The 26,320-nt window shown below is 47.3% G+C and overlaps 1 protein-coding gene across 2 annotated transcripts in view; it reads right to left on the bottom strand.

Annotated features, from left to right (window-relative positions):
- Positions 1 to 26,320, bottom strand: part of AP2A2 (adaptor related protein complex 2 subunit alpha 2) — an 86,872-nt gene that overhangs the window by 19,513 nt on the left and 41,039 nt on the right. The window contains exons 8-16 of one of the 2 annotated variants that reach the window (XM_069739705.1): positions 21,735 to 21,885; positions 14,675 to 14,843; positions 10,490 to 10,627; positions 9,693 to 9,875; positions 8,065 to 8,162; positions 6,526 to 6,757; positions 6,218 to 6,388; positions 1,866 to 2,032; positions 1,571 to 1,648 (exon numbers count right to left, since the gene is read on the bottom strand). In XM_069739705.1, the coding sequence (XP_069595806.1) occupies positions 1,571 to 1,648; positions 1,866 to 2,032; positions 6,218 to 6,388; positions 6,526 to 6,757; positions 8,065 to 8,162; positions 9,693 to 9,875; positions 10,490 to 10,627; positions 14,675 to 14,843; positions 21,735 to 21,885 (1,387 nt within the window). The remainder of the gene's footprint in view (positions 1 to 1,570; positions 1,649 to 1,865; positions 2,033 to 6,217; positions 6,389 to 6,525; positions 6,758 to 8,064; positions 8,163 to 9,692; positions 9,876 to 10,489; positions 10,628 to 14,674; positions 14,844 to 21,734; positions 21,886 to 26,320) is intronic. The other variant, XM_069739706.1, reaches the window with a different exon arrangement.

Genomic DNA, 26,320 nt, shown 5'->3' with positions numbered 1-26,320 from the left:
CCTCCTTCTCCTGGACCTGTCTTCTACCTTTGACACTGTGGACCACTCCCTTCTGCTACAGATCCTCTCATCTCTTGGCATCACAGACTTGGCCCTATCCTGGATCTCGTCATATCTGACCGACGGAACATTCAGTGTCTCCCTCTCCCATGCCACCTCCTCACTTTGCCCCTTGTCTGTCGGTGTTCCTCAAGGCTCTGTTCTAGGACCCCTACTCTTCTCCATCTACACCTTCGGCCTGGGACAGCTCAGAGAATCCCATGGTATGCAGTATCTCTATGCCGATGACACTCAGATCTACCTATCTGGACCCGACCTCACCTCCTTACTTACCAAAATCCAGCACTGTCTGTCTGCTATCTCAGCCTTCTTTTCTGCTCGCTTTCTAAAACTGAACATGGACAAAACAAAATTCATCATCTTTCCCCCCATCTCGCTGTACCCCTCCACCAGACCTATCCATCAATGTCAATGGCTGCTCACTTTCCCCAGTTCCACACGCCCGGTGCCTCAGGGTGATCCTCGACTCTGCCCTCTCTTTCAAGCCACATATCCAAGCCCTTGCCGCCTCCTGCCGTCTCAAATTCAAAAATATTTCCCAAATCCACGCATTCCTTGACCGCGACACCACAAAAAACACTAGTGCATGCCCTTATCTCCCGCCTTGACTACTGCATCCTCCTACTCTCTGGACTCCCCTCTAGCACTCTGGCACCACTCCAATCCATCCTACACTCTGCTGCTCGACTAATCTACCCGTCTCCCCATTATTCCCCGGCCTCTCCCTTATGCCAAGCCCTTCACTAGCTTCCTATCGCCCAGAGACTAGAGTACAAAACCCTAACTATGACATACAAAGCCATCCACATCCTGTCTCCTCCATACATCTGTGACATGGTCTCCAGGTACTTACCTACACGCAACCTCCGATCCGCTCAAGATCTCCTACTCTACTCCCCTCTCATCTCTTCTTCCCACAACCGCATCAAAGACTTCTCCCGTGCTTCCCCCATACTCTGGAACTCTCTACCACAACACGTCAGACTCTCGCCTACCATAGAAACCTTCAGAACGAACCTGAAGACTCACCTCTTCCGACAAGCCTACAGCCTACAGTGATCCTCAATCCATTGAACCGCCGCACAACCAGCTCTACCCTCTCCTAGTGTATCCTCACCCCTCCCCTGCAGACTGAGCCCTCGCGGGTAGGGTTCTCCCTCCTTATGTACCTGTGTGCCTTGTTTTTTGCTCATGTTTAATGTATTTGTCTATATCTGCCCCCTTTTTCACATGTAAAGTACCATGGAATAAATGACGCTATAAAAATGTATAATAATAATGATAATAATAGCTTGTATAATCTGACGACGCAGAGACCGAGGCAATGTCTGTATTCTGCAGAGAACGCGATTCACAATTGTTTTGATCCCTTCGGTGTAAACACACATTTTTATGCCTCTGCTGCTTTAATACCACAGACACCTAAAATAAGTAGGCCAGACTTCAGCAAGGGAAGAGGAATGGTAAAAGAAACCGGATGGGTCTTTCTGATCGGGGTGGGTTTGCTTACTTGTAGAAGAAATCGTCCGCCTCCTGAACAGAAGGGTCTGGCTCCCCAGATGCCCCTTCTGCGAACACTGGGGCATCGCTGTATCAGGCATCGGAGGCAAAAAAAAGAAAACCAAGGGGAAAAGAGGCAGCAACACGGAGTACCATTAGTTCCCTAGCCAATTACATCCAGACTTAAGAATCATATGGAGCCATTAATGCTGTTAATCTTTGGGAGGGGGCAACGAAAAGTTGTCCAAGAGCATCATGTTGACCTCTCCATTACATTCAGTGCTTTTCCTTAACTAATACTTTACCTTTCAAAGTTCTCTTCTTGCCCTGTACCGGCTGCATCAGCATGAAGTGACGAATCTGCAAAGACGTCCACAAGCAGACCACCAGACGTGGCAGCAGGGGGGGCACCAGGACTGGATGTAGAGGGAGCTCCCAAGCCTAAGAGGTCCGCTGAAGGAGAAGGAGTGGACTGTGGAAACAAAGATGGAGAAACTGGAATGTCGAAATGCAAACAAGCCATGCCGGGTCAGCAGCAATAGCCCATGCAGTGTTATTAGGCACAATACAAAACAAATACCCCCACTAGTACATTCAGGATATGTAATTAAATTATGCCTCCCACCCTTAAAACGTAAGTGTCCATAGGGTGACATTAACCTGGCACTGTCAAAAACACTGTACTTTTGGACTCAGTCGATGCTTTCAAAGCAGCTCTCCTAATCAGGGCTCTCACTGTCCGGAGCAGTGCGCTTGTTCAAATGCCCAGTTATCTCTATGTGCAATTGCAGAGTAGAAAAAGGAACAAACCACAGACTGCTGATTGTGTTACAGCAAAACTTATGCGGAGCTTTATAGTTCTACTAACGCTAATCACCAGAGCAGTCACTCGAGGAGGAGCGTCTACACTGCTAGAAACCAGAAATTATGGAAACTGCAGTTGTGATCTGTTCAAAAAACAACTTGAGAATAACCCTCTAAATCAATACCATAATAATCTATGGGTGAGTGACACCACTGTACCTCAACCATCAAAGAAACACAATTTAATGGGAACCTATCAGTTTCCCTCAGGCCCCCAAACTGCCACCAATACCACACACGGGCCTATCCCCGTGTATCTAACTTGGGATCTATGAATGGCAAAACACTGGCTTCGCGGCTCATGACATGATAAATAGCTAGGACTAGTCCAGCGAGGCAACTAGTGCCCCAGAATCGGCCTGGCTTTGAGAGCTACAATCTTGCCCACTCGTGACTAACATTATCCGCACTGCGCCCAGTAACAGCTTCAGTGCAGGATGTTGTGTGGCTCCTCATGGTGAAGTGGACACCATGATTGACGTCTTCATCACTGTGCTCTATCACTTCATGTGGGTAGGATTACAGAACGCAAGGCTGGGACTAGTCTGGGGAAACAGATGACACCTATTATGTTTGATCTATTTGTATTGATGTTTTATCATTTAATGGATTATAGAAATAGATGGTAGCACAGAGTCAAAAAGAAAGTAGCAAACAATAGAAAGCAACTTGTAAGATTCATGTAACATTAACTATGAAACATAACGTGTGGGGGCCAACACGCCTTGCGCAGAGCTGCGGGGGGCATACAAAGAAAGCAGTCAAATCACTGATAAAGGAGCACTCCCCCCCCCCCCTCCCCCCCCCCCCCCCCCATAAATGTACCATATAGATCCGAGTGTAAGCCGACCCGAGTGTAAGGCCCAATTTTGCCACGGAAAACTCCGTATGCTTATCGACTCGAGTATAAGCCAGGTATGCATTGTCCCCTCATACCTGTCCTGCTATGTGTGGCTCCACTCGTCCTGTCCTGCTATGTGTGGCTTCCTTCCTGGTATGTATGGTTCCCACTGTTGTATGCATGGTTCCCACGGTCCCGCATGGCTCAAACCCCCCTTCCTGCCCTACTCATCCTCCTCGTGCATCCCTGCATCTCTGTCCCGGCAGCTCTTGCTTGTTCCTGTGCTCAGCGGTCAGGTGGTACCGCTCATTAAGGTAATGAATATGCGCTCCACGCCTTTGGGAGTGGAGTCGCAAGCATATTCATTACCGTAATGAGCAGTACCACCTGACAGCTGAGAGCACAGGAACAAGGAAGAGCTGCCGGTGACGGGACAGATGCAGGGACTGAGATGCAGCGACGGAGGGTGAGTATTAGTGTCTTCTGGAAGCCGGAGGCTGCAGATGTCACTGTGCTACAGCTGCCAGCTCCCCACCAGCTTTCTGGACAATGACTCGTGTATAAGCCCAGGGGGCGTTTTCAACACACAAAAAAAGAAATGTGCTGAAAATCTCGGCTTATACATGAGTATATACGGTAATTTGGTCCAGCATTGAAAGTTGTAACATTTTGCAAATCACTTTAGAAGATTTGTCTTCATTCTTGTACAAAAATTACATGCGAGCGTCTTCCAATACCCCTGCTTTTCTCCCAGTCTATTTGTCAGCCGTTAGCTGCACTGATATTACAACGTATTCATTTGGAGTACAGATGATGTGAAAAACAATGAAAGATGGACGGTGGAGATCCACAGGGTGCCACGCTCTAAGTCAGGAACCACCCACGTCTGATAAAAGTCGATTTATTCAACACAACACGTTTCAGTGACGATCCGTCCCCTTCGTCAGGTAATTACCCCGATAAAGGGGACGGACCGTTCCTGAAATTGTTGTGTTTTAAAAAAATCGACTTCTCTTACCAGACCATGGTGGTTCCTGACTTGTGTGGATCTCCATCGCCCATCTTTCATCATTGTTCTCTGCATCATGGCTCCGGAGCAGGACACCAGGAATGGGCAGAGGATGCTGCGGCGCTCCAAGACCGCCGTCACGCACTGTTTAGCATCAGCGTTGTATATGCACAGCTACCAGAGGGGAGTTACATACCTCTTCCACCAACATATATGTGTGGTCATAGTCCTCACATGGAGCACCCTCTCTTTTGGATTATTTTTAGGAGTACGGATGATGGCAGTGATGGGTCCGCTCCAGTCCCCTCACCGGAGTGTTTTACTTATCAGAACAATCTCATATAGCAGCTCATCTCCAGGGTTAGTAAGAGACAGGTGCTGAGCTGACCCATCACTGCCAGCATCAGTACTCCAAATGCGTATGTGTGGATATCAATGCACCTGAAGACAGGCAGAGTGACTGGGGAAAAGAAAAGCAGGGTTAGAAAGCCGCTAACAAGCATTTTAGCACGGGAAAATGTGTCAGTTTCGTCAGTAAAACACAGAACGTAATTAGAAAGCAGGGAAAAGGAGCCCAAACCGAATAGCTTTACATATATTATCCTAAACCTAAGGCATAAAGCGTGCTCAGTATACCACTCCATGCCTACTAATGGAAAGAACCTGGAAGACAGCGGTTGTGTGCTGGCTGATTGCAGAATGCGGGTATTGGCTGCAGGGCGTGAGGGGTGTCAGGAGGGAGGTTGGACGAGGGCGCACCGTGCATACCAGATGCTCCTCAGAGACGCTCATGGATGAAAGAGGCTGCCGTTCAGTTACATACGGTAAACAGGAAATGTACACAAATTAATAGCACAAATGCACACATTACACGCATCCGGCCTGCGTTCCTGCGTCATCATCTATCTGCACATTCCATCAGCTTTAACCAAATTCTGCCTTTAGAAACGATCACCCTTTACTTTTTTTTTTTTTTTTTTGGTGCACATGGAAGACTGAGGGATAATGAATGGGATCACAGTGTTTTTTTATTCCCACGTGAGAATCTCTTGGAAACTGATGGAATAGTCGAGGCATCTTTGGTTCATCAGTTAGCCATAAGAATATCCTTGCAACATAAATCTCAGGATATGTAGAGTTTAGACGTACGGTAAGATAGGACACGACTGTACTTAAAGTGATTATTAAAGCAACTACTATCCTTTTACTTGCATATGAATATCAGATCGTTGGGTGTCCGACATCCAGCACCACCACCGATTGTCCGTTAGCTCCAGCAGGGGCCGGACATGGACACTGACCAAATGAGGAAGGTACTCGCCGGAACGCGCGTCGGGGTGGACGGGAGTGATGTTTGTGTGTGGCCTGACATTCTGCTACTTGGTATGTATATTATTGCACTTGCTTCTGAACATTATGCCACGAGCAGCCATGCTTTCTGATTAATGGTAACTTTACTTCAATCTGACATGCTATTTTTTGCATCTACATCTGTTGTACTCTAGCATGGTCTTTTGAGGCCACATACGCCACTACCTGACCTTATTGTGTGTGCTGGGTTTGGCACAGGGTATTTCCTATTTGTTGTTTTTCACCTGTTTTTATCAATAAAGTATTTTTGTATATTCATATAATTTTGGACTTTAGACTGCCTTTTTTCTTGGATTGATTCGTACTGACCAGATGAGTAGCTCTCAGTGGTGGTCACTGTACACAATGTCAGAGTACTACTCCTTTCAATGCTAATCACAGCGAATCGGTGGGGGTGCCAGGTGTCGGACCCCGATCGATCTGATATTGATGACCTATTCTCAGGATAGGTCATCACTGTTCATTCTCCCACCATCACTATTAAACTTCTGGCTAGAGACATGGCGTATAGTTTAAAAAGAAGTGAACATAGACCCTAACCAAGATCCACTACGAATTACAAAATGACATACCGATGTGCTAACAGGGGCGGGCTCAGTGCCCCCATTCACGTCGGAGCTGTTCTTCTCCTTTTTAGTGTCTTCGAGGTCAGTGACTGTATTCGGACCCTTCTTTTTCTTCAATTTAGCCAAGATGGATGATTCTCTCTCAGGGAACGGAGGCATCTCCTCTAAAACTGTAGCCTTAAATAGCATTAAAAAAATGGCATTTGTTAATGTAAGTTGATAAAAAATAAAAAAAAAATTAAAAAAAAAAAAAAAAAAAAAAATATCAGAGAAAAGCCAAATTTTCATATCCCCAAATGCTTCCCGTGACCCACCAAGATGTCGTTACTCGCTATGGAGCTCAGCCGTAGATATTCTACCGCTCTTTGTTGAAGCTCCACGTCAGCGTTTCGGAGCTGGCTGTCGCTTCGCAGAACGTCCTGGATCGTGGGTTTAATTTCAGGGAACAGGTTGATAAACTTGATGTAGGCGGAGAGGAGCAGGGCTCGGGTTGGGACGCTGCACAGGTGAAACTTGGAGTGCAGCAGATTGAACTGGATCAGGGGGCTGTGGAGACAAAAGCAACCAATTACCGCCTGCAACCAGAGGGCATTCTGTACAGCTCAACACTCCCGTTGGCATTGCCCATCCACAAAACATAGTAACATAGTTAGTAAGGCCGAAAAAAGACATTTGTCCATCCAGTTCAGCCTATATTCCATCATAATAAATCCCCAGATCTACGTCCTTCTACAGAACCTAATAATTGTATGATACAATATTGTTCTGCTCCAGGAAGACATCCAGGCCTCTCTTGAACCCCTCGACTGAGTTCGCCATCACCACCTCCTCAGGCAAGCAATTCCAGATTCTCACCGCCCTAACAGTAAAGAATCCTCTTCTATGTTGGTGGAAAAACCTTCTCTCCTCCAGACGCAAAGAATGCCCCCTTGTGCCCGTCACCTTCCTTGGTATAAACAGATCCTCAGCGAGATATTTGTATTGTCCCCTTATATACTTATACATGGTTATTAGATCGCCCCCTCAGTCGTCTTTTTTCTAGACTAAATAATCCTAATTTAGCTTATTTATCTGAGTATTGTAGATCTCCCATCCCCTTTAGTAATTTTGTTGCCCTCCTTTGTACTCTCTCTAGTTCCATTATATCCTTCCTGAGCACCGGTGCCCAAAACTGGACACAGTACTCCACGTGCGGTCTAACTAGGGATTTGTACAGAGGCAGTATAATGCTCTCATCATGTGTATCCAGACCTCTTAAAGGGAACCTGTCACCTGAATTTGGCGGGACCAGTTTTGGGTCATATGGGCGGAGATTTCAGGTGTTTGATTCACCCTTTCCTTACCCGCTGGCTGCATGCTGGCCGCAATATTGGATTGAAGTTCATTCTCTGTCCTCCGTAGTACATGCCTGCACAAGGTAATCTTGCTTTGCGCAGGCGTGTACTATGGAGGACAGAGAATGAACTTCAATCCAATATTTCAGCCAGCATGAAGCCAGCGGGTAAGGAAAGGGTGAATCAAACACCTGAAATCTCCGCCCATATGACCCAAAACTGGTCCCGCCAAATTCAGGTGACAGGTTCCCTTTAATGCACCCCATGATCCTGTTTGCCTTGGCAGCTGCTGCCTGGCACTGGCTGCTCCAGGTAAGTTTATCATTAACTAGGATCCCCAAGTCCTTCTCCCTGTCAGATTTACCCAGTGGTTTCCCGTTCAGTGTGTAATGGTGAAAAGCGATGCAAGTAATACTGCAAACAGAAAACCTATGGGAAATCTAGAGTAAATAGCAATGAAAAGGTCTTCTAAAAAATTACAGGAACACTGATACAAGTTAGTGGAGTGGCACCACATACCTAGATCGCGGATCGCCAGCGATAAGGTTTCCAAACTCGCCCAAAATATATCCTCCAACCTTGACCAAATTTTCGTGGCAGGCAGGAGCTTGCAAAGCCTGAAGAATTTAAGAAAACCAGCTTAAAATATATATCTAGAAGAATAAAGATTGTTTCTTTTCAGGCATCTTCACAGGTGGTAGATCTACAATTAACATTGCCTTCACCCACTTCCTATACGTCCGTCATGCAACAGCATCAGCCTGCCGAGGTTAAAATTTGGGTGATTCTGCAATGTGCAACACAGGACTAGACAGTTTTGTCTAAATCCATAGGGTATGATATTAGCACACCGCATATGCAGCAGAGGGTCAGTACAAAACAGATAAGACGGCAGAAGCACCGCACTCTCCGAAAGTAGGAGACACCTCACTAATTTACAGCCCTTTTGAGTAGATCCTGGCAAAGTGCCCTTTATCATCACCCATCTCCCCCAGTAGATAATCATCCAATTCACCAAGAGCGCCAGCTGAGCATGCCCACCCCGGTACATCAGAGCAAACATTAACTAAACAAAGAAGCTACTATAGAAAAACAAGAAACCATGCACAATCCTCCTGGGTTGAGATTGACTACAGGAGGAAGTATCCAAAGGCAACAACGCAGACAATGGTAGAAAAACAAAAAAATGTAAGAAGAATTACCGTATATACTCGAGTATAAGCCGACCCGAGTATAAGCCGACCCCCCTAATTTTGCCACAAAAAAACTGGGAAAACTTAATGACTCAAATATAAGCCTAGGGTGAGAAATGCAGCAGCTACTGGTAAATGTCAAAAGTAAAATTAGATACCAATAAAAGTAAAATTGAGACATCAGTAGGTTAAGTGTTTTTGAATATCCATATTGAATCAGGAGCCCCATATAATGCTCCATACTCACCTCTCCATCGCTCAGGCCCCCGGCACTTTCAATAATCACCTGACTTAGTTCCGGCGCCGCGCCATCTTCAGCGTCTTCTGCACGGACGTTCAGGCAGAGGGCAATAACCACGTCACCGCACCCTCTGACCTGAGGGTCACTGCAGAAGACGCTGAAGACGGAGTGGTGCCCGGAACGAGGAGCAGGCGAATGTCGCGCTGCGCTCCCCGTTATAATAACCTGCTCCTGGCGCTGTCCCTGGCTTCCCGGCGCCGCAGCTTCTTCCTGTACTGAGTGGTCACCGCTATCGCTCATTACAGTAATGAATATGCGACTCCACCCCCATGGGAGGTGGAGCCGCATACTCATTAGTGTAATGAGTGGTACCATGTGACCGCTCAGTACAGGAAGAAGCTGGGGCACCGGGAAGCCAGGGACCTGCAGGGACCGCGCCAGGAGCAGGTGAGTATGATTACACAGCCCCCGCTCCCCTTCCCCTGCGTATGACTCCAGTATAAGCCGAGAGGGAGCCTTTCAGCCCCCAAAAATGGGCTGAAAATCTCAGCTTATACTCCAGTATATACAGTAGTCCTGAAAGAAGCAGGAAAAAATAAAAGGCAGACAAGAAGCCAACAGTGAAAAAAAGAAATCGTGAATGTGCATTACCCAATGATACCATCCAATGTACAAGTTATAAGTCCACAGTTACCCATATTCATAGGTCTCACCTCAAACACCGTCTTGGCTGCATAACCCTGTACGTCATCTCTGTTGATGACGATCTGGATCACTCTGTACCAGACCTCTTCACTTACATAGTCCCCTGCTATACGGATGAGGTTGAGAATAGTGTCCACATACCACGTGTAATCAACAGCGTACTTCTCCGCTAGAATTGCCACCTTTAGCACCTACAATACAGAGAGGCAATCTACTGGTCAAAGATTGAAATAAACAATAATAAGAAAATTGCTGTGTAGAAAACCATACATACGTAAAAAGGAACTGTCACTCACACCAAAAAATTTCAGTTAAATACTTAGTAAAAATCCATTAGGTCACCTGATTTTGCTGTTTTTTTCCGTTTTGTGCTACATTACTCCATTGCATAGATATCCACATTTATTAGTTTAGGAGGGTAGTATGTGAAATCTCTGCTTCTAGTGCAACTAGGGGTTTCATCACAGTCTTCAATGGGAGCGTTCTTCACCCCTCCCTTCCAGACATTGTCAATCACAGCTCAGCAGCTGATCTAGCAGTTTCAGACACTGACAAGCTGTGATTGAGAGGGAGCAGTGAAAGTGAACACACTCAGAGAAAACTGCCAGTTGTGCTATAAGCAGAGATTTCACATATGGTGCTACAAAAGCAATAAATGTGAATATCTCCACAATGCATCGATGCAGCGTGAAGCAGAAAAAAAGTGGAAGAATCAGGGAAGCTCAAGAAGTTTTACAAGGTATTTAACTTCACTTTAAGCAAGTGACAGGGGCACTTTAAGAAAAAAAAAAAAAAGATCACTCACAATCTCCTCACGAATAGAGTAATCGGCTGTCTCCAAGTAGTTCAGCATCTCCGCTACAATCTGCTGGGCGTTGCTCCGGTCACACATGGCATACAGGAGATCCACCGCTCGCTGCCGCACGCTAACATCCCTTTCTGTCTGTAGAGTAAAATGCAGATTAGTCTTCGAGAGAAAGATCCTTGGACAGGCCAGCAGAAACTTAAAGGGTTAATTATACTCTCAACATGATTAACACTTTCTGTCCATTATATGACTTGTATCCTGCATTTTCAATAGATTTCTCTTTTGCATAAATAAACTAGGAATATTTTCTGATTGTCTTCTCATTGCTTTGTTAGAATCAGCAGAAGCAAGGAAGAAATTTTTACAGCTGTACTGAACAGTGTAGATCTGAGTCCAGCTCTGGTGCAAAGTAAACCACATACTGCCTGTTTTCTCACTCTGCTCCCCACTCCTCTCTCCATAGACTATAACAGGAGGTGTAACCTGATACCTCAATGTGCAGAAACGCCATCTTGTTATGAGGAAGACAGATGAGCTGTATATTTCCAGAGTGAATAGTACATTTAAACTGAACCTGTCACCCCCAAAATCTAAGGATGAGCTAAGCCCACTGGCATTATGGGCTTATCTACAGCATTCTGGAAAGCTGTAGATAAGCCTCCGATGTAACCTGTAAGTTTCTGTGCCTTTCTGGAAGCCGAACCCCCCTATTTTTTTTTGTGCTCTAGCTGGCACTCGAACCCGTCAGCTTTGTTCCATATTACTGGGGGAGCATTTGTCCTCTGGACTCTCCATGAATTAATCAGATGCGCCCATTTTCTCTCACTTCTAGTGAAGTGATCCTCATTTGGTGTATGCTCCAGCATTTTAACTCCCCGTTTCTTAATTATTTCTTTTTGTGGTATGACATACTCCCAAATAATTTGACAAACACATTTCCACTTTTAACATAAAAAATTATTTTAATATTTAGTAATAAAAAAGTATTTTAAATATGGTTCAACACTGGCAACCTGTGCTCTCCAAGAGTCTATCCTCCAGCTCAGTAGCTCAAAGTAAATGCCTTCACCTCTGAATGTTTTATTTTTTCCGATGTGAGTTCGGTTCCACTCTGTGAGACCGTGCTTCTCTTTTTTTTTTTTTTTTTTTTTCTTTTCTCTTTTCAATTTTTGTTATCCTATAAACAAAAATAAGGCTAAATGTGTAAAATATCAATTTGTATTTCTCTGATGATTGTTAATCTTGTTATGTGAATTTCCTGATGAGCCTGAACTCTGACACTGGGTGTTATCTAATCCATTGGGCGTCGCTTCCAAATGCTGACATGTACTTAAACCCTGTATACCTATGACTCTTGTACAATATTTATGGTAGGTCCTGATGAAGGGGTCCATCTGAACCCTGAAACGCGTAGAATAAACCACGTTGAAAACCTCTACAATTTTTGAAATTCTTCTTGCGGCAGCGCGGGGATGATCCTTTTTTCTCCTATCTAAGTGTGTGCTCAGATGTAACCTGAAAGATGGGAAAAAGAGGTTAGATTATACTCACCTGGGCGGGCGGGCGGTCCGATCAGGGGCCTCCCATCTTCTTACGATGACGTCCTCTTGTCTTCACACTGCGGCTCCGGTGCAGGCGTACTTTGTCTGACCTGTTGAGGGCAGAGCAAAGTACTGCAGTGCGCAGGTGCTGGGCCTCTGACCTTTCCTGGCGCCTGCGCACTGCAGTAATGTGCTCTGCCCTCAACAGGTCAGACAAAGTACGCCTGCGCCGGAGCATGAAGACAAGAAGAGGACGTCATCGTAAGATGGGAGGCCCCGGACCGGACCGCGACACCCATCAGACCAGACCGCAGCGGGACCGCTCCTGGATGAGTATTATCTAACCTCTTTTTCTCATCTTTCAGGATACATCGGGGGCTTATCTACAGCATTACAGAATGCTGTAGATAAGCCCCTGATGCCGGTGGGCTTAGCTCACCTTCGATTTTGGGGGTGACAGGTTCCCTTTAAAGGCGCATGAGTAGAGGAAGGTCAGGTGAACGAAGCAGATGTGTGCGGAGATAAATTACAAAGTTTCTGATGCTGCCCTGAACTATCGACTGACAGTATGTCGAAATACCGTTCCAATTTAATGACTAAAATATTAAATTTTTCAAATTATAGTAACACTCAATTATCAATTCCTTCATACATTGCCAAAGAAAAGAAGCACGTACTGTACAGACCAAAAGTTTGGACACACCTCATTTCAAGATTTTTCTGTATTTTAATGACTATGAAAATTGTACATTCACACTGAAGGCATCAAAACTATGAATTAACACATGTGAAATTATATACAGTACTTAACAAAAAAGTGTGAAACAACTGAAATTATGTCTTATATTCTAGGTTCTTCAAAGTAGTCACCTTTTGCTTTGATGACTGCTTTCCACACTCTTGGCATTCTCTTGATGAGCTTCAAGAGGTAGTCACCAGGAATGGTCTTCCAACAATCTTGAAGGAATTCCCAGAGATGATTAGCACTTGTTGGCCCTTTTGCCTTCACGCTGCGGTCGAGCTCACTCCAAACCATCTCGATTGGGTTCAGGTCTGGTGACTGGAGGCCAGGTAATCTGGCGTAGCACCCCGTCACTCTCCTTGTTCAAATAGCCCTTACACAGCCTGGAGGTGTGTTTGGGGTCATTGTCCTGTTGAAAAATAAATGGTCCAACTAAACGCAAACCGGATGAAATAGCATGCCACTGCAAGATGCTGTGGTAGCCATGCTGGTTCAGTATGCCTTCAATTTTGAATAAATCCCCAACAGTGTCACCAGCAAAGCACCTCGACACATCACACCCCCTCCATGCTTCACAGTGGGAACCAGGCTTGTAGAGTCCATCCGTTCACCTTTTCTGCGTCGCACAAAGGCTCGGTGGTTGGAACCAAAGATCTCAAATTTGGACTCATCAGACCAAAGCACAGATTTCTACTGGTCTAATGTCCATTCCTTTGTGTTCTTTAGCCAAAACAAGTCTCTTCTGCTTGTTGCCTGTCCTTAGCAGTGGTTTCCCAACAGCTATTTTACCATGAAGGCCTGCTGCACAAAGTCTCCTCTTAACAGTTGTTGTAGAGATGTGTCTGCTGCTAGAACTCTGTGTGGCATTGACCTGGTCTCTAATCTGAGCTGCTGTTAACCTGCGATTTCTGAGGCTGGTGACTCAGATAAACTTATCCTCAGAAGCAGAGGTGACTCTTGGTCTTCCTTTCCTGGGGCGGTCCTCATGTGAGCCAGTTTCTTTGTAGCGCTTGATGGTTTTTGCCACTGCACTTGGGGACACTTTCAAAGTTTGCCCAATTTTTTTGACTGATACCTTCATTTCTTAAAGTAATGATGGCCACTCGTTTTTCTTTACTTAGAATTTGTATTATGGCAAGAAAAAAGCAGCCAACAGTCTATTCAGTAGGACTATCAGCTGTGTATCCACCAGACTTCTGCACAACACAACTGATGGTCCCAACCCTTTATAAAGGCAAGAAATTCCACTTATTAAACCCGACAGGGCACACCTGTGAAGTGAAAACCATTCCCGGTGACTACCTCTTGAAGTTCATCAAGAGAATGCAAAAAGGTGGCTACTTTGAAGGACCTAGAATATAAGAATTTCAGTTGTTTCACACTTTTTTGTTAAGTATATAATTCCACATGTGTTAATTCATAGTTTTGATGCCTTCAGTGTGAATGTACAATTTTCATAGTCATGAAAATACAGAAAAGAATTTAAATGAGAAGGTGTGTCGTGTCCAAACTTTTGGTCTGTACTGTACTTAGACATGGTGAGAGCAGACTTTTTCCAGGGGATTTTGGCACATATTCTATTCTACACCCACAAACCAGCTCCTATTTTTTATTTTTAAAGGAAACATGTCACCCGATTCATGCTGCCGAAACCACAGGCAGCATGAATCAGATTCTGGATGCACAACTGCCGGCTGGGGACCATAGTTGGAAAATAAGCTAGTCCGGCGGTGCACCTGGCCAGATTTTCCCAGTGCCGCTTTAGGAGATTTGAGTCAATGGTACACTATCCCCTTGTGCCACTGGTGCAGGCGGCCATCGAGTACCATGAAGCCTGAAAAGCAAATTCTCCTGATCCTCGAACAGCTAGACAATTAATAAATTACGGCTCGTTCTCACCTTTAGTGCATTGATTACAGTTTCAATATGGGTCTTTACAGCTTCGTGCGAGAACTCTGAACTAGCCAGGGTGCACATACTCTCCAATGCCAGGTAGCGCAGGTTGGTCTCCCGATGCTGCAGGAACTGGCCCAGCTGGTTGCATGCCCGGACCAGCAGATTGGGTTCACTGGAGAGCAGGACAGAAGAAACACATGGACTATGTGTAATGGCCTGGTAGTCTGTAGTGTTGAAAACAGGATTTTTGGTTGCTTACCGTAAAATCTCAAAGCCTCCACAGGGGGACACAGGAACCATGGGTGTATGCTGCTGCCACTAGGAGGCTGACCCTATGCACAAAAAAATTAGCTCCTCCTCTGCAGTGTACACTTCACCGACTGGCATTATACTGTTCCGTTAGTAAGAAAGCAATAGGAGAAACACAGTAAAGTTGAAACAACCACAATCATGAGAACTGTAAACATGAGAACCGTCATAGAACACAGAACAGCGAAAACTAACATGGGAGGGTGCAGTGTCCCCCAACGGAGGCTCCGAGAAACAGATTTTACGGTAAGCAACCAAAAATCCTGTTTTCTCTATCGCCTCTCATTGGGGGACACAGGAACCATAGGACATCCAAAAGCAGTCCCTGGGGGTGGGAAAAAGACTTCCATCAGGTCAGAGGACTCACCACTGCCGCCTGCAAGATCCTTCTGCCTAGGCTGGCATCCGCCGAAGCGTAGGTATGGACCTTGTAAAATTTGGCAAACGTGTGGATGGAAGACCAAGTTGCCGCTTTGCTGAGCTGTAGGGCAGAAGCCCTGTGGTGCACCGCCCAGGAGGCGCCGACTGCCCAGGTAGAGTGAACTCTGTTCTTGACCCGGTAAGCCTCCAAAATTGCCGTTCTGATCCAGCGAGTAATAGTCGCCTTGGGAGCCGGCAGGCCTCTGCATGTGCCATCAGGAATGACGAAAAGAGAATCCGTCTTCCGGAAAGAGGACGTTCTATCCAGGTAGATACTCACTGCCCTGACGAGGTCCAGCTTGTTCAGCGATCGCTCCAGAGGATGAGTCGGAGCTGGGCAAAACGAAGGTAGAACGATGTCCTCGTTGAGGTGGAAGGTGGAAACCACCTTAGGAAGGAAGGAAGGAAGGAAGTCGGAGGCCTGAGGACCACCTTGTCCTGGTGGATGACCAAGAAATGAGGTCGGCAAGAAAGGGCCGCCAACTCAGAGACGCGGCGGATAGAAGTGATGGCCACGAGAAAGACCATCTTCCAAGAAAAAAGTGACAGGGAAACCTCCCTGAGAGGTTTAAAGGGGGCACCCCTCAGGACGTCCAGCACAAGATTTAAATCCCATGAATACAACGGGGCCCTGTACGCAGGGACAACGTGGGCTACTCCTTGAAGAAAGGTCTTAACCTGTGGCCGAGAAGATAACGTCTTCTGAAAAAGGAGAGAGCGCAGAAACCTGGCCCTTTAGGGAACAGAGCAAGACCCGAATCCAGTCCTGCCTGAAGGAAGGCCAAGATGGAAGGCATGGAAAAAGACATAGGTGAGACGCGGTTAGGCTCACACCAACGGAAGTAAGCCTTCCAGGTACGATAATAGATCCTGGAAGACGAAGGCTTCCGAGCCTGGATCATGGTGAGAATCACCCGGTCTGAAAGGCCGGACGCTCTTAGAACTGCGGTCTCAACAGCCACGCCGTTAAACTGAGCGACCGAGAATTCGGGTGGCAGATCGGACCCTGAGACAGCAGATCGGGCCTGTCTGGAAGGCGCCAGTGGGCGTCCGCGAGAAGGTTGACAATGTCCGCAAACCAAGCTCTCCTGGGCCAGTCCGGGCGATCAGAATGACCGGCACCCCTTCCACTTTGATCTTTTTGAACAGCTTGGGAAGGGAAGAGGTGGGAACAAATTAGGGCAGCACGAACTGTGACCAAGGAGTGGCCAGAGCGTCAACGCCCACTGTGAGAGGGTCGCGCGATCTGGAGACGAACCAAGGAACCTTCCTGTTCATTCGGTATGCCGTGAGGTCCACATCCGGAGTCCCCCATCGAAGGCAAATCTAATGGAAGACCTCCCAATGCAAGGACCATTCCCCTGCTGCGAGGCCCTCGCGGCTGAGGAAGTCGGCGGCCCAATTGTCCACGCCGGGGATATGCACCACGGATATCACCGGAACCGTTGCCTCTGCCCAGAGGAGGATCTTGGATAACTCAGCGAGGGCCAAGGAACTCAAGTTTCCCCCTGATGGTTGACATAAGCCACAGCCGTGGCGGTGTCCGTCTGGATTCAGATTGGAAGGCCCCCGAGAATCCTTTCCCAGTGACGAAGGGACAGAAAAATGGCCAGAATCTCGAGGACATTTATCGGTAGAGTTGACTCCTGCGCCGACCAACGGCCCTGAACAGTCAAGTGGCGAAACACTGCACCCCAGCCGGGCAAGCCTGTGTCCGTCGTCACTACTTGCCAGTGAACTGGAAGGAAGGACCTGCCCTGGGAGATGAGAGGTGACACCAGCCACCAGTTGAGAGACCATTTGACCCAGAGAGTCGGATCAGACAATCGAGGGAGAAGACAGACTTGTCCCACTGAGACAGAATGGCTTGCTGAAGAGGTTGCGAATGAAATTGGGAAGGGAATCGCTTCCAATGTTGCAACCATCCTCCCCAGAACCTTCATGGCCGATCGGAAGGAGGGAGGCCGAGGACCCTGGAGCAAGCGCATGTCCCGACTAAGGATGGATCTCTTGTCTTTGGGGAGGAAGACTTTGGTCTGACGAGCGTCGAAGAGCATGCCCAGAAAGATGATGCGCTGAGAAGGAATAAGGCAGGACTTCTTCGGGTTGACCAGCCACCCGAAGCGGGCTAGGGTGTAGAGAACGATGGACAGACGTTCGTGAGCCTGAGAAAAGAATGGAGCCTTGAGGATGTCGTCGAGTATGGAAACAGAACCAGGCCTCTGACCCTCAAGATGGCTATCAGCGCTGCCATGATCTTCGTGAAAACCCTGGGAGTGGTTGCAACACTCAATGGCAGGGCGACGAACTTAAAGTGTTCCTGGAGCACCGCAAAGCGCAGGAATTGGTGATGTCCCGGGAATATCGGAACATGGAGGTAGGCATCCTGGATGTCTATGGAGCACAGAAATTCCTGAGCCTCCATGGAAGCAATTACTGAACGAAGGGATTCCATCCTTAAGTGTCTCAGACGAACCCTCTTGTTCAGCAACTTTGAGATCGAGAATGGGACGAACACTGCTGTCTTTCTTTGGTACCACAAACAGGTTAGAATAGAAACCTGTGAACCGTTCTTTTTCTGGGACGGGAACGATCACCCCAGCTTTGAGGAGAGAAGCGATGGCTGCGAAGAAACCGGGAATTAGAGCGGGGTCTCTTGGGGGCCGGGATTTGAAGAAACGATCCTGAGGTCGTGAAAAAAAACTCTATCTTGTATCCCGAGGATACGACTTCCCTGACCCACACGTCCTCTACCGAGGAGATCCAAATGTCCCTGAAGAGGAGACGGCCACCCAGCCTGGGTTGAGGACTGGGGTCTTGTCGTGAGTCATGCGGAGGTGGATCTTCCGGTCCTGGACGATCTACCCTGGGAGTAGCGGGGACGCCAAGAAGGAGTGGGTATAAAGGACACCGACGACGTCTCTTGACATGCCTGGGGCCTCTGTTGATGTTGGTAAAAGGAGTTGGACTGGGGAAGAAGAGAACTTGTGCCCCCGATGGCGTCCTTAATGATTTGGTCTAGCTTAGAACCAAAAAGTCGTGAAATCTGAAAAGGCAGGCTGGTAAGGGACTTTTTAGAAGACAAATCCGCCTGCCAGGCCTTGAGCGTAACGGTCCGACAGATGGCAACATCATTGCTGGACGCCTGAGCCGCACAAGATGCAGCGTCCAGGGAGGCGGAAACCAGGTATTCACTCGCATGAGAAATCTGGTCGGCAAGCTCCACCAGCTGTGCGGGTGGAGCCCCGTCCAGGATGCCCCGACGGCGCTGTTTGGCCCATTTGGATATGGATTTTGAAACCCAAGTGGAAGCAAAGGCCAAGCACAGAGTAGCTGCAGCCACTTCAAAGGCTGATTTCGCAAAGGATTCTATAACCCTATCGTTAGAATCCTTTAGAGATGCCCCGCCGGACAGTGGGAGGACCGTGTTGGTGGATAGCCTAGAGACTGGTGGATCCACCGAGGGAGACGGTCCAATTTGCGGCAAGATCTGGAGAAAAAGGATATAAAACGCCAAGGCGCTTTCCCCTCTGAAAACGTCTGGTTGGATTCTCTCTCGTCATGATCTCCTCGAATTCAGGATGCGGAGCGAAAAACTTGGAAGGTGGTTTAGACAGTCTAAACGAAACCGCCTGATCTGCGGGTTCCGTAGAGGTATCCTTAATGTCACAGGTCTGATTTATCGCTCCAATGAGATTCTGAACCATATCCCTCATGGTAGCGATTTGGTTAGAATCCAGCTCCGAAATATCCTCCGAGGGCGCATCAGAGAACGCCTCGCCTGATTCAGGGGAGGAAGACAGGGAGGAAGCCGCCCGCAGGGAAGGACTGTGTGGCGAGATGGAGCGGGAAGAGGACTCAGACCGGCGTTCCTGTCTGGACCTTTTGCGGCCTATAATGGAGGGCTCGGACGGAGGCTCCTGCGACCCGCTGGCTACTGCGGGGGTCTGCAGAGGTAATCGATCCAGCACGGACACCAGAGTTTGAGACACCCGTGTTAGATCGGCCACCAATTATGACAGAGAGGAAGCCCAGCCTGGGGTGGGGGTATCACTCTCGGGGGCGGATCGGCCGGGGGATCATGGGCGGTGGGAACAATCGGATTGCTGCAGGCCTGACAGAGTGGAGAGGACTGACCTGAGGGAAGTTAGTTACAAGACGAACATGCAAAGTACTTGACTAAGGCAGAAGAGGAAGAAGTAGGAGGATGAGAGCGGCCTCCCTCAGAGGTAGACATTTTGACGGGTCCCTGAAGAAAATGCCAGAGGGTTAGGGGACAGGGGGCAGTGGGGGGGGGGGGGGCGTCAGTCTGCAGACGTAAACGGAATCCAGGTGAAGGAAGTTGTCTGGCTTGTGGGTGGACCTCCGGGGAAATCTTCAGAAAGGGAGGCGATATGAGCTCCTGCCGCAATTGAAGAAGAGGAACCGCAGGAAAAATGCCAGACTGCGCGCTCTGCAAGTTGGTGGAGAGGCAATGTGTGGCGCCAGCAAAGTGGGGAGGGCGGAGTCTGCTGAGCACCCAGGAGTACCAAGATGGCGCTGGTGGGCGGAGAATGCGGGGAGAAGGTTGTCGGGCGGGAGAAAAGCCCGCCCGAGCAAACCAGAAGTGGCAGAGTCACGGCGCCGGAAGTAGGCCCCGGCCGAAGCCGGGACCTAAATTAGAGGCCGGCGCCACCGGAGAAGAGAACCGCGGCGCCGGAGCAGTGCACCGCAGGAATTAAGCGGTGCGGCAGCCTGCCAAGGCCGCCACGCAGACACAGGATGCATTGCGGCCGCCGAGCGGTGCGGCCGCCGAGCGGTGCGGCCGCAGGGGGAAGCGGCGCGGCAGCCTGTCACGTTGTAAGAGAAGAACCCGCGGCCGCCGAGCAGTGCGGCTGCAAGGGAGAGCACTGCGGCCGCCGAAGGAGACAGATCCAGCTTCCCTAGTCCAGCCTACCACAGCTATGGAGGGAGCGTGGCCTGAAAGACCGCCGCACAATGAGATTCTGCCCGTGGTTGCCCCAGGGATCCCTAATAAAAACAAAGGTAAAAATTGTTTCCCTAGCATTTCCAAAAGGGACCTCTGCTCCCCCACACTGCGAGTAATCTAGGAATGGGAGGGGAAAACATTCACCTAACATCCCACGCAGTTACTAACCTGAGGGGAATGAGACGTCCAGGGTGCTGTGATGGATGTCCTCGTCTCCTCCAACCGACAGGCTCTGGTAGGCGAGTGGGTGGGGGACGGAGCTAGGACCGGACTTCTGAGCACGCTTGTGTGCTAGAATCATGGTCCTGCTGTGGGATCTATGAGGATATGGGGTGGCAGTACATGCCATACTCATAGTCCGTATAGTGGGACTACAGGTGTGACTGTTCACCCTGTATCCCTCCGGAGAACCTAAAAGAAAAACGACGCACATTGAGGTAGATAGGGGTCTAATAAAAGACCGTGTCCACCTCCTACTGACACGAAGCTAAACTGAAGAGTATAATGCCAGTCGGTGGGGTGTACACTGCAGAGGAGGAGCTAACTTTTTTTGTGCATAGCGTTAGCCTCCTAGTGATAGCAGCATACACCCATGGTTTTTGTGTCCCCCAATGAGAGGCAATAGAGAAATCTCCCTTCGGAGCTGCAGAATTGGAAAGACCTGAATGCAGGTGGTATTTAAATGCTATAACAGGAGGTTGATTGCTATGGAGTAAAGTGGTCTTGATCAACCTCTCACTCACTAAATGTTGCTGCAGGACATCATCCATTATACTGGATTAAATGTGGTGAGTGGTGTCTGCTTTTTTATAAAGCCCTCACATCAAATATAGTGTCAAAACCTAATACAGTAAGTGATAACTGAAGGGAAAAGTATATAAGACATGCCATGTGATGCGCCAAGAGAAAGCGCCATTTCTGAACAGCCGCTATAAGGGTATGTGCACACGATGCAAATTTAGTGCACAATTAGTGCAGATCTGCAGCAGATTTTTCTGTTGCAGAAACGCTGCAGATCTGCACTGTGATTTACAGTACAATGTAAATCAATGTGAAAAAAAAAAAAAAAGCTGTGCACATGGTGCAGAAAAATCCGCGCAGAAACGCTGCATATTTCAAAGAAGTGCATGTCACTTTTGTGCGTTTCTGCACCCCTCCGTTAATAGACATCCGCAGTGGTAAAAACTGCACAAAATCCGCATCAATGCCGCACAAAAAAAATGCATAAAAACGCATCAAAACCGCACCTGCGGATTCTGCCAGGAGATGCAGATTTAGTGCAGAAAATTCTGCATCACATTTTTTACGTGTGCACATAGCCTAAGTGATGTGAAAATAAGAAGCGGTCCAAAAAGCTACCCTTACCTGTCATGGTAAATGATGAGGCTGATCGCCTCAAACAACACGGCATTCTTGGCATTGGAGTGCTGCACCTTCTTGGATTTGGGGGGTTCCTGGGCCTTATTGAGAATGGTCTCCAAGCATTCGGTCAGCCGTCCTCGGACTGCGGGGTCTTCTGCAAGGGAGTTATGTGTCAGCAGCACTAAACAATGTGTGACATAAATCGCACACCATCCATACCCGGAGGATTCATCCTCAGCGCTTGGCTTACTCTAATCTAGGATAATGGGAGAGACATCTATAAAGTACACACAAAGCAGTAAAATGGCAGCACTGTAGCCATGAAGATTACAGTTAGAATTAAAGCGCATCTAAACTTTTCATTTAAATTATTTTATCCAGCATGAAAAAGTTCTGAAACTTTGCAAGTAATTTTATAAAGAGGATTTGGCATCAGAAGATACTCATATGGAGTAAAAGCAGGGGTTTCAAAATCCCCTACATGCTTTTTTTTTTTTTTTTTTTTTTTTTAAAGAAAAGACGACAAATTCACAGTTTTAAACTTTTCTATTCTGGATAGAGTAAAAGAATAATAAAAAAAATTAAATAATAAGTTTAGTTACTCTTTAAATAAAAGCATCTTCTCTGAGGGTACAGAGAATCGGGCATGCAGGCACCAACCCTAGCTTCAGGGGCATCCAGAGTTTGTGAGTGCACGTATGGACTAAAGCAGGGGTGGGCAATTCATTATCCAGAGGGCCAACATGAGAGAACGTGACTGTTGTGGAGGGTCGAACCAATAGGCTGACATGAATTCTACTCAATATTAATAACATACAATTAATATAATTAATATTAATTATCGCTCAATATTGAGCATAATTTAATATGCCAACAATACCCAATATACTGTTTGAACTCGAATACAGCCTCATCTATTTATCGTATGAGGTGGACAGCCTCCCCATGTCCAGTACATGAGGCCCCCATAGCCTCCCCATGTCCAGTACATGAGGCCCACACAGCCTCCCCATGTCCACAATAAGACCCCCATTGCCTTCCCCATGTGCAGCAAAACATCCCATATACATAAATAACAAAAACAAAAAAAACAGATATATACACAACCGTTCAAAAGTTTAGGGTCACCTGGACAATTGTGTTTTCCATGATAACTCATACTTTTATTAATCAAATGAGTTGCCAAATGAATTGAACATCTAGTCCAGACATTGACCAGGTTCGAAAAAAAGATTTGAGATAATTTTCTCCTTCAAACTTTGCTTTCGTCAAAGAATGCTCCCTTTGCAGCAATTACAGTATTGCAGACCTTTGGCATTCTAGCAGTTAATTTGCTGAGATAATCTGGAGAAATTTCACCCCATGCTTCCAGAAGCCTCTCCCACAAGTTGGTTTGGCTTGATGGGCGTTTTTTGCACCATACGGTCCACCTGCTCCCACAACAGCTCAATGGGGTTGAGATCTGGTGACTGCGATGGCCGCTCCATTACAGATAGAATACCAGCTGCTGCTTCTACCCTAAATAGTTCTTGCATAATTTGGAGGTGTGCTTTGGATCATTGTCCTGTTGTACAATGAAATTGGCTCCAATCAAGCGCTGTCCACAGGGTCTGGCATGGCGTTGTAAAATGGAGTGAGAGCCTTCCTTATTCAAAATCCCTTTTACCTTGTACAAATCTCCCACTTTACCAGCACCAAAGCAACCCCAGACCATCACATTACCTCCACCATGCTTGACAGATGGCGTCAGGCACTCTTCCAGCATCTTTGTTTTTCATCTCACAAATGTTCTTCTGTGTGATCCAAAACACCTCAAACTTGGATTCGTCTGTCCATAACACTTTTTTCCAATCTTCCTCTGTCCAATGTCTGTGTTCTTTTGCCCATGATAATCTTTCCCTTTTATTAGCCAGTCTCATATGACTTTCTTTGCCACTTTGCCCTGAAGGCCAGAATCCCGGAGTCGCTTCTTCACTGTAGACGTTGACACTGGTGTTTTGCGTGTATTATTTAATGAAGCTGCCAGTTGAGGACCTGTGAGGCGTCGATTTCTCAAACTACAGACTCTAATGTACTTGTCTTGCTGCTCAGTTGTGCAGCGGGCCTCCCACTTCTCTTTCTACTCTGGTTAGAGCCTGTTTGTGCTCTTCTCTGAAGGAAGTAGTACACACCGTTGTAGGAAATCTTCAGTTTCTTGTATGGAATAGCCTTCATTTCTAAGAACAAGAATAGACTGTCGAGTTTCACATGAAAGTTCTTTTTCTCTGGCCATTTTGAGAGTTTAATGGAACCAACAAATGTAATGCTCCAGATTCTCAACTAGCTCAAAGGAAGGTCAGGTTTATAGGTTCTCTAATCAGGTTCTTTAATCAGCCAAACTGTCTTCAGCTGTGCTAACATACTTGCACAAGGGTTTTCAAGGGTATTCTAACCATCCATTAGAATGCTTACACAGTTAGCAAACACAAAGTACCATAAGAACACTGGAGTGATGGTTGTCACCTATGAAGATATTGCATTAAAAACCCGACATTTGCAGTTTACCACATTAACTCATTATCTACCAATGTCCTTTTTTTGGGACACCTAATCTTTTGCTCCTAACAACTAAGATTTTATAATTTTTATAATTAGGTCAAATTTTTTGTGTGATGTTTGTAAAATGAACGTTTTCAAAATAGGAAATCATGTCATTGTCATTTTTAATTGAATATTGGGACACCCTTTTCTGAAAAATCCGTAAAATGAAAATTTCTAATTTGGCAAGTAATGGGTTAACAATGTATAGAGTATTTCTGAATCATTTAATGTTGGCTTCATTGGAAAAAAACGGCTTTTCTTTCAAAATAAGGACATTTCTAAGTGACCCTAAATTTTTTAATGGGTAATGAGCACTGCAGACAATCAGCGATTGCCAACGGGCTGCTTCTCTCATAATTCACTAGGATGTACGAGGTTCACAGGAAGTGCGAGTGAACCAGCCCATTAGATAATGCCGATTGGCTGCAGTGCTCATGTGGCGTAACGTCACGAGAGCCCTGGCACCAACATCACTAGAACAGCGCTAGTGTGGAGGGGAGCATCAGTTATTTTTATTTGACACTGGGGAATTTAGTATTTAGGAAGGGGTTGTCTGAGCAGTGGAAAAACGCTGTGACCTCATCAGATCGGCTAGATTTTGCTTCAACAAGTCTCAGGTCTTCTTGCCCCTCTTATTATTGCACCAGCTATTGGAGTGCATTGGGTATGTGCTAACCACTGCATGCCTCAACACATGCCTGCAGCAGCTCTAGCCCAGTGAGCTAGACATCACAATTTAACCCTCAAAGTCGCTTTTGCCCAATTCTCCAGCTCCTGACACATTAAATTCAAGAACAGACTGTCACTTGCTGCCCAATATATCCCGTCCCATGACAGGTGTCACTGTCACAGGATATAGCCAACAACATTTCCTACAACAGGTACCGTATATACTCGAGTATAAGCCGAGATTTTCAGCCCCAAATTTTGGGCTGAAAGTGCCCCTCTCGGCTTATACTCGAGTCACGGTGGGCGGCAGGGTCGGCGGGTGAGGGGGAGAGGGCGCTGAGGCATACTCACCTAGTCCCGGCGATCCTGGCGCTCCCCCTGCCAGTCACACGGTCTTCGGGTGCTGCAGCTCTTCTCCTCTTCAGCGGTCACGTGGGACCGCTCATTACAGAAATGAATAGGCGGCTCCACCTCCCATAGGGGTGGAGCCGCATATTCATTTCTCTAATCAGCGGTGCCGGTGACCGCTGATAGAGGAAGAGGCTGCGGCACCGAAGACCGTGTGACAGGCAGAGGGAGCGGGACGCCGGGAGCAGGTAAGTATGTAATTCACCTGTCTCCGTTCCACACGCCGGGCGTCGCTCCATCTTCCCGGCGTCTCTCCGCTCTGACTGTGCAGGTCAGAGGGCGCGATGACGCATATAGTGTGCGCGGCGCCCTCTGCCTGATCAGTCAGTGCGGAGAGACGCCGGGACCGGACGCTGGGAGCTGCAATAAAGAGGTGAGTATGGCATTTTTTTTTAATTGCAGCAGCAGCAATGGCACAGCTTTCTATGGCACAGCTATGGGGTAATACTGAACGACGCAGAGCACTATATGGCAGCTATGGGGCAATACTGAACGGCGCAGAGCACTATATGGCACAGCTATGGGGCAATAATGAACGGCGCAGAGCACTATATGGCACAGCTATGGGGCAATAATGAACGGCGCAGAGCACTATATGGCACAGCTATGGGGCAATAATGAACGGTGCAGAGCACTATATGGCACATCTATGGGGCAATAATGAACGGCACAGAGCACTATATGGCTGCTATGGGGCAATAATGAACAGTGCAGAGCACTATATGGCACAGCTATGGGGCAATACTGAACGGCGCAGAGCACTATATGGCACAGCTATGGGGCAATAATGAACGGTGCAGAGCACTATATGGCACATCTATGGGGCAATAATGAACGGCGCAGAGCACTATATGGCACAGCTATGGGGCAGTAATGAACGGTGCAGAGCACTATATGGCACAGCTTTATATGGCACATCTATGGGGCAATAA

The sequence above is a fragment of the Ranitomeya imitator genome, chromosome 9, assembly GCF_032444005.1.
Source record: "Ranitomeya imitator isolate aRanImi1 chromosome 9, aRanImi1.pri, whole genome shotgun sequence".
NCBI lineage: Eukaryota > Metazoa > Chordata > Amphibia > Anura > Dendrobatidae > Ranitomeya > Ranitomeya imitator.
Note: the sequence above shows the minus strand (reverse complement) of the source record. Positions and strands in the feature narration are given on the sequence as shown.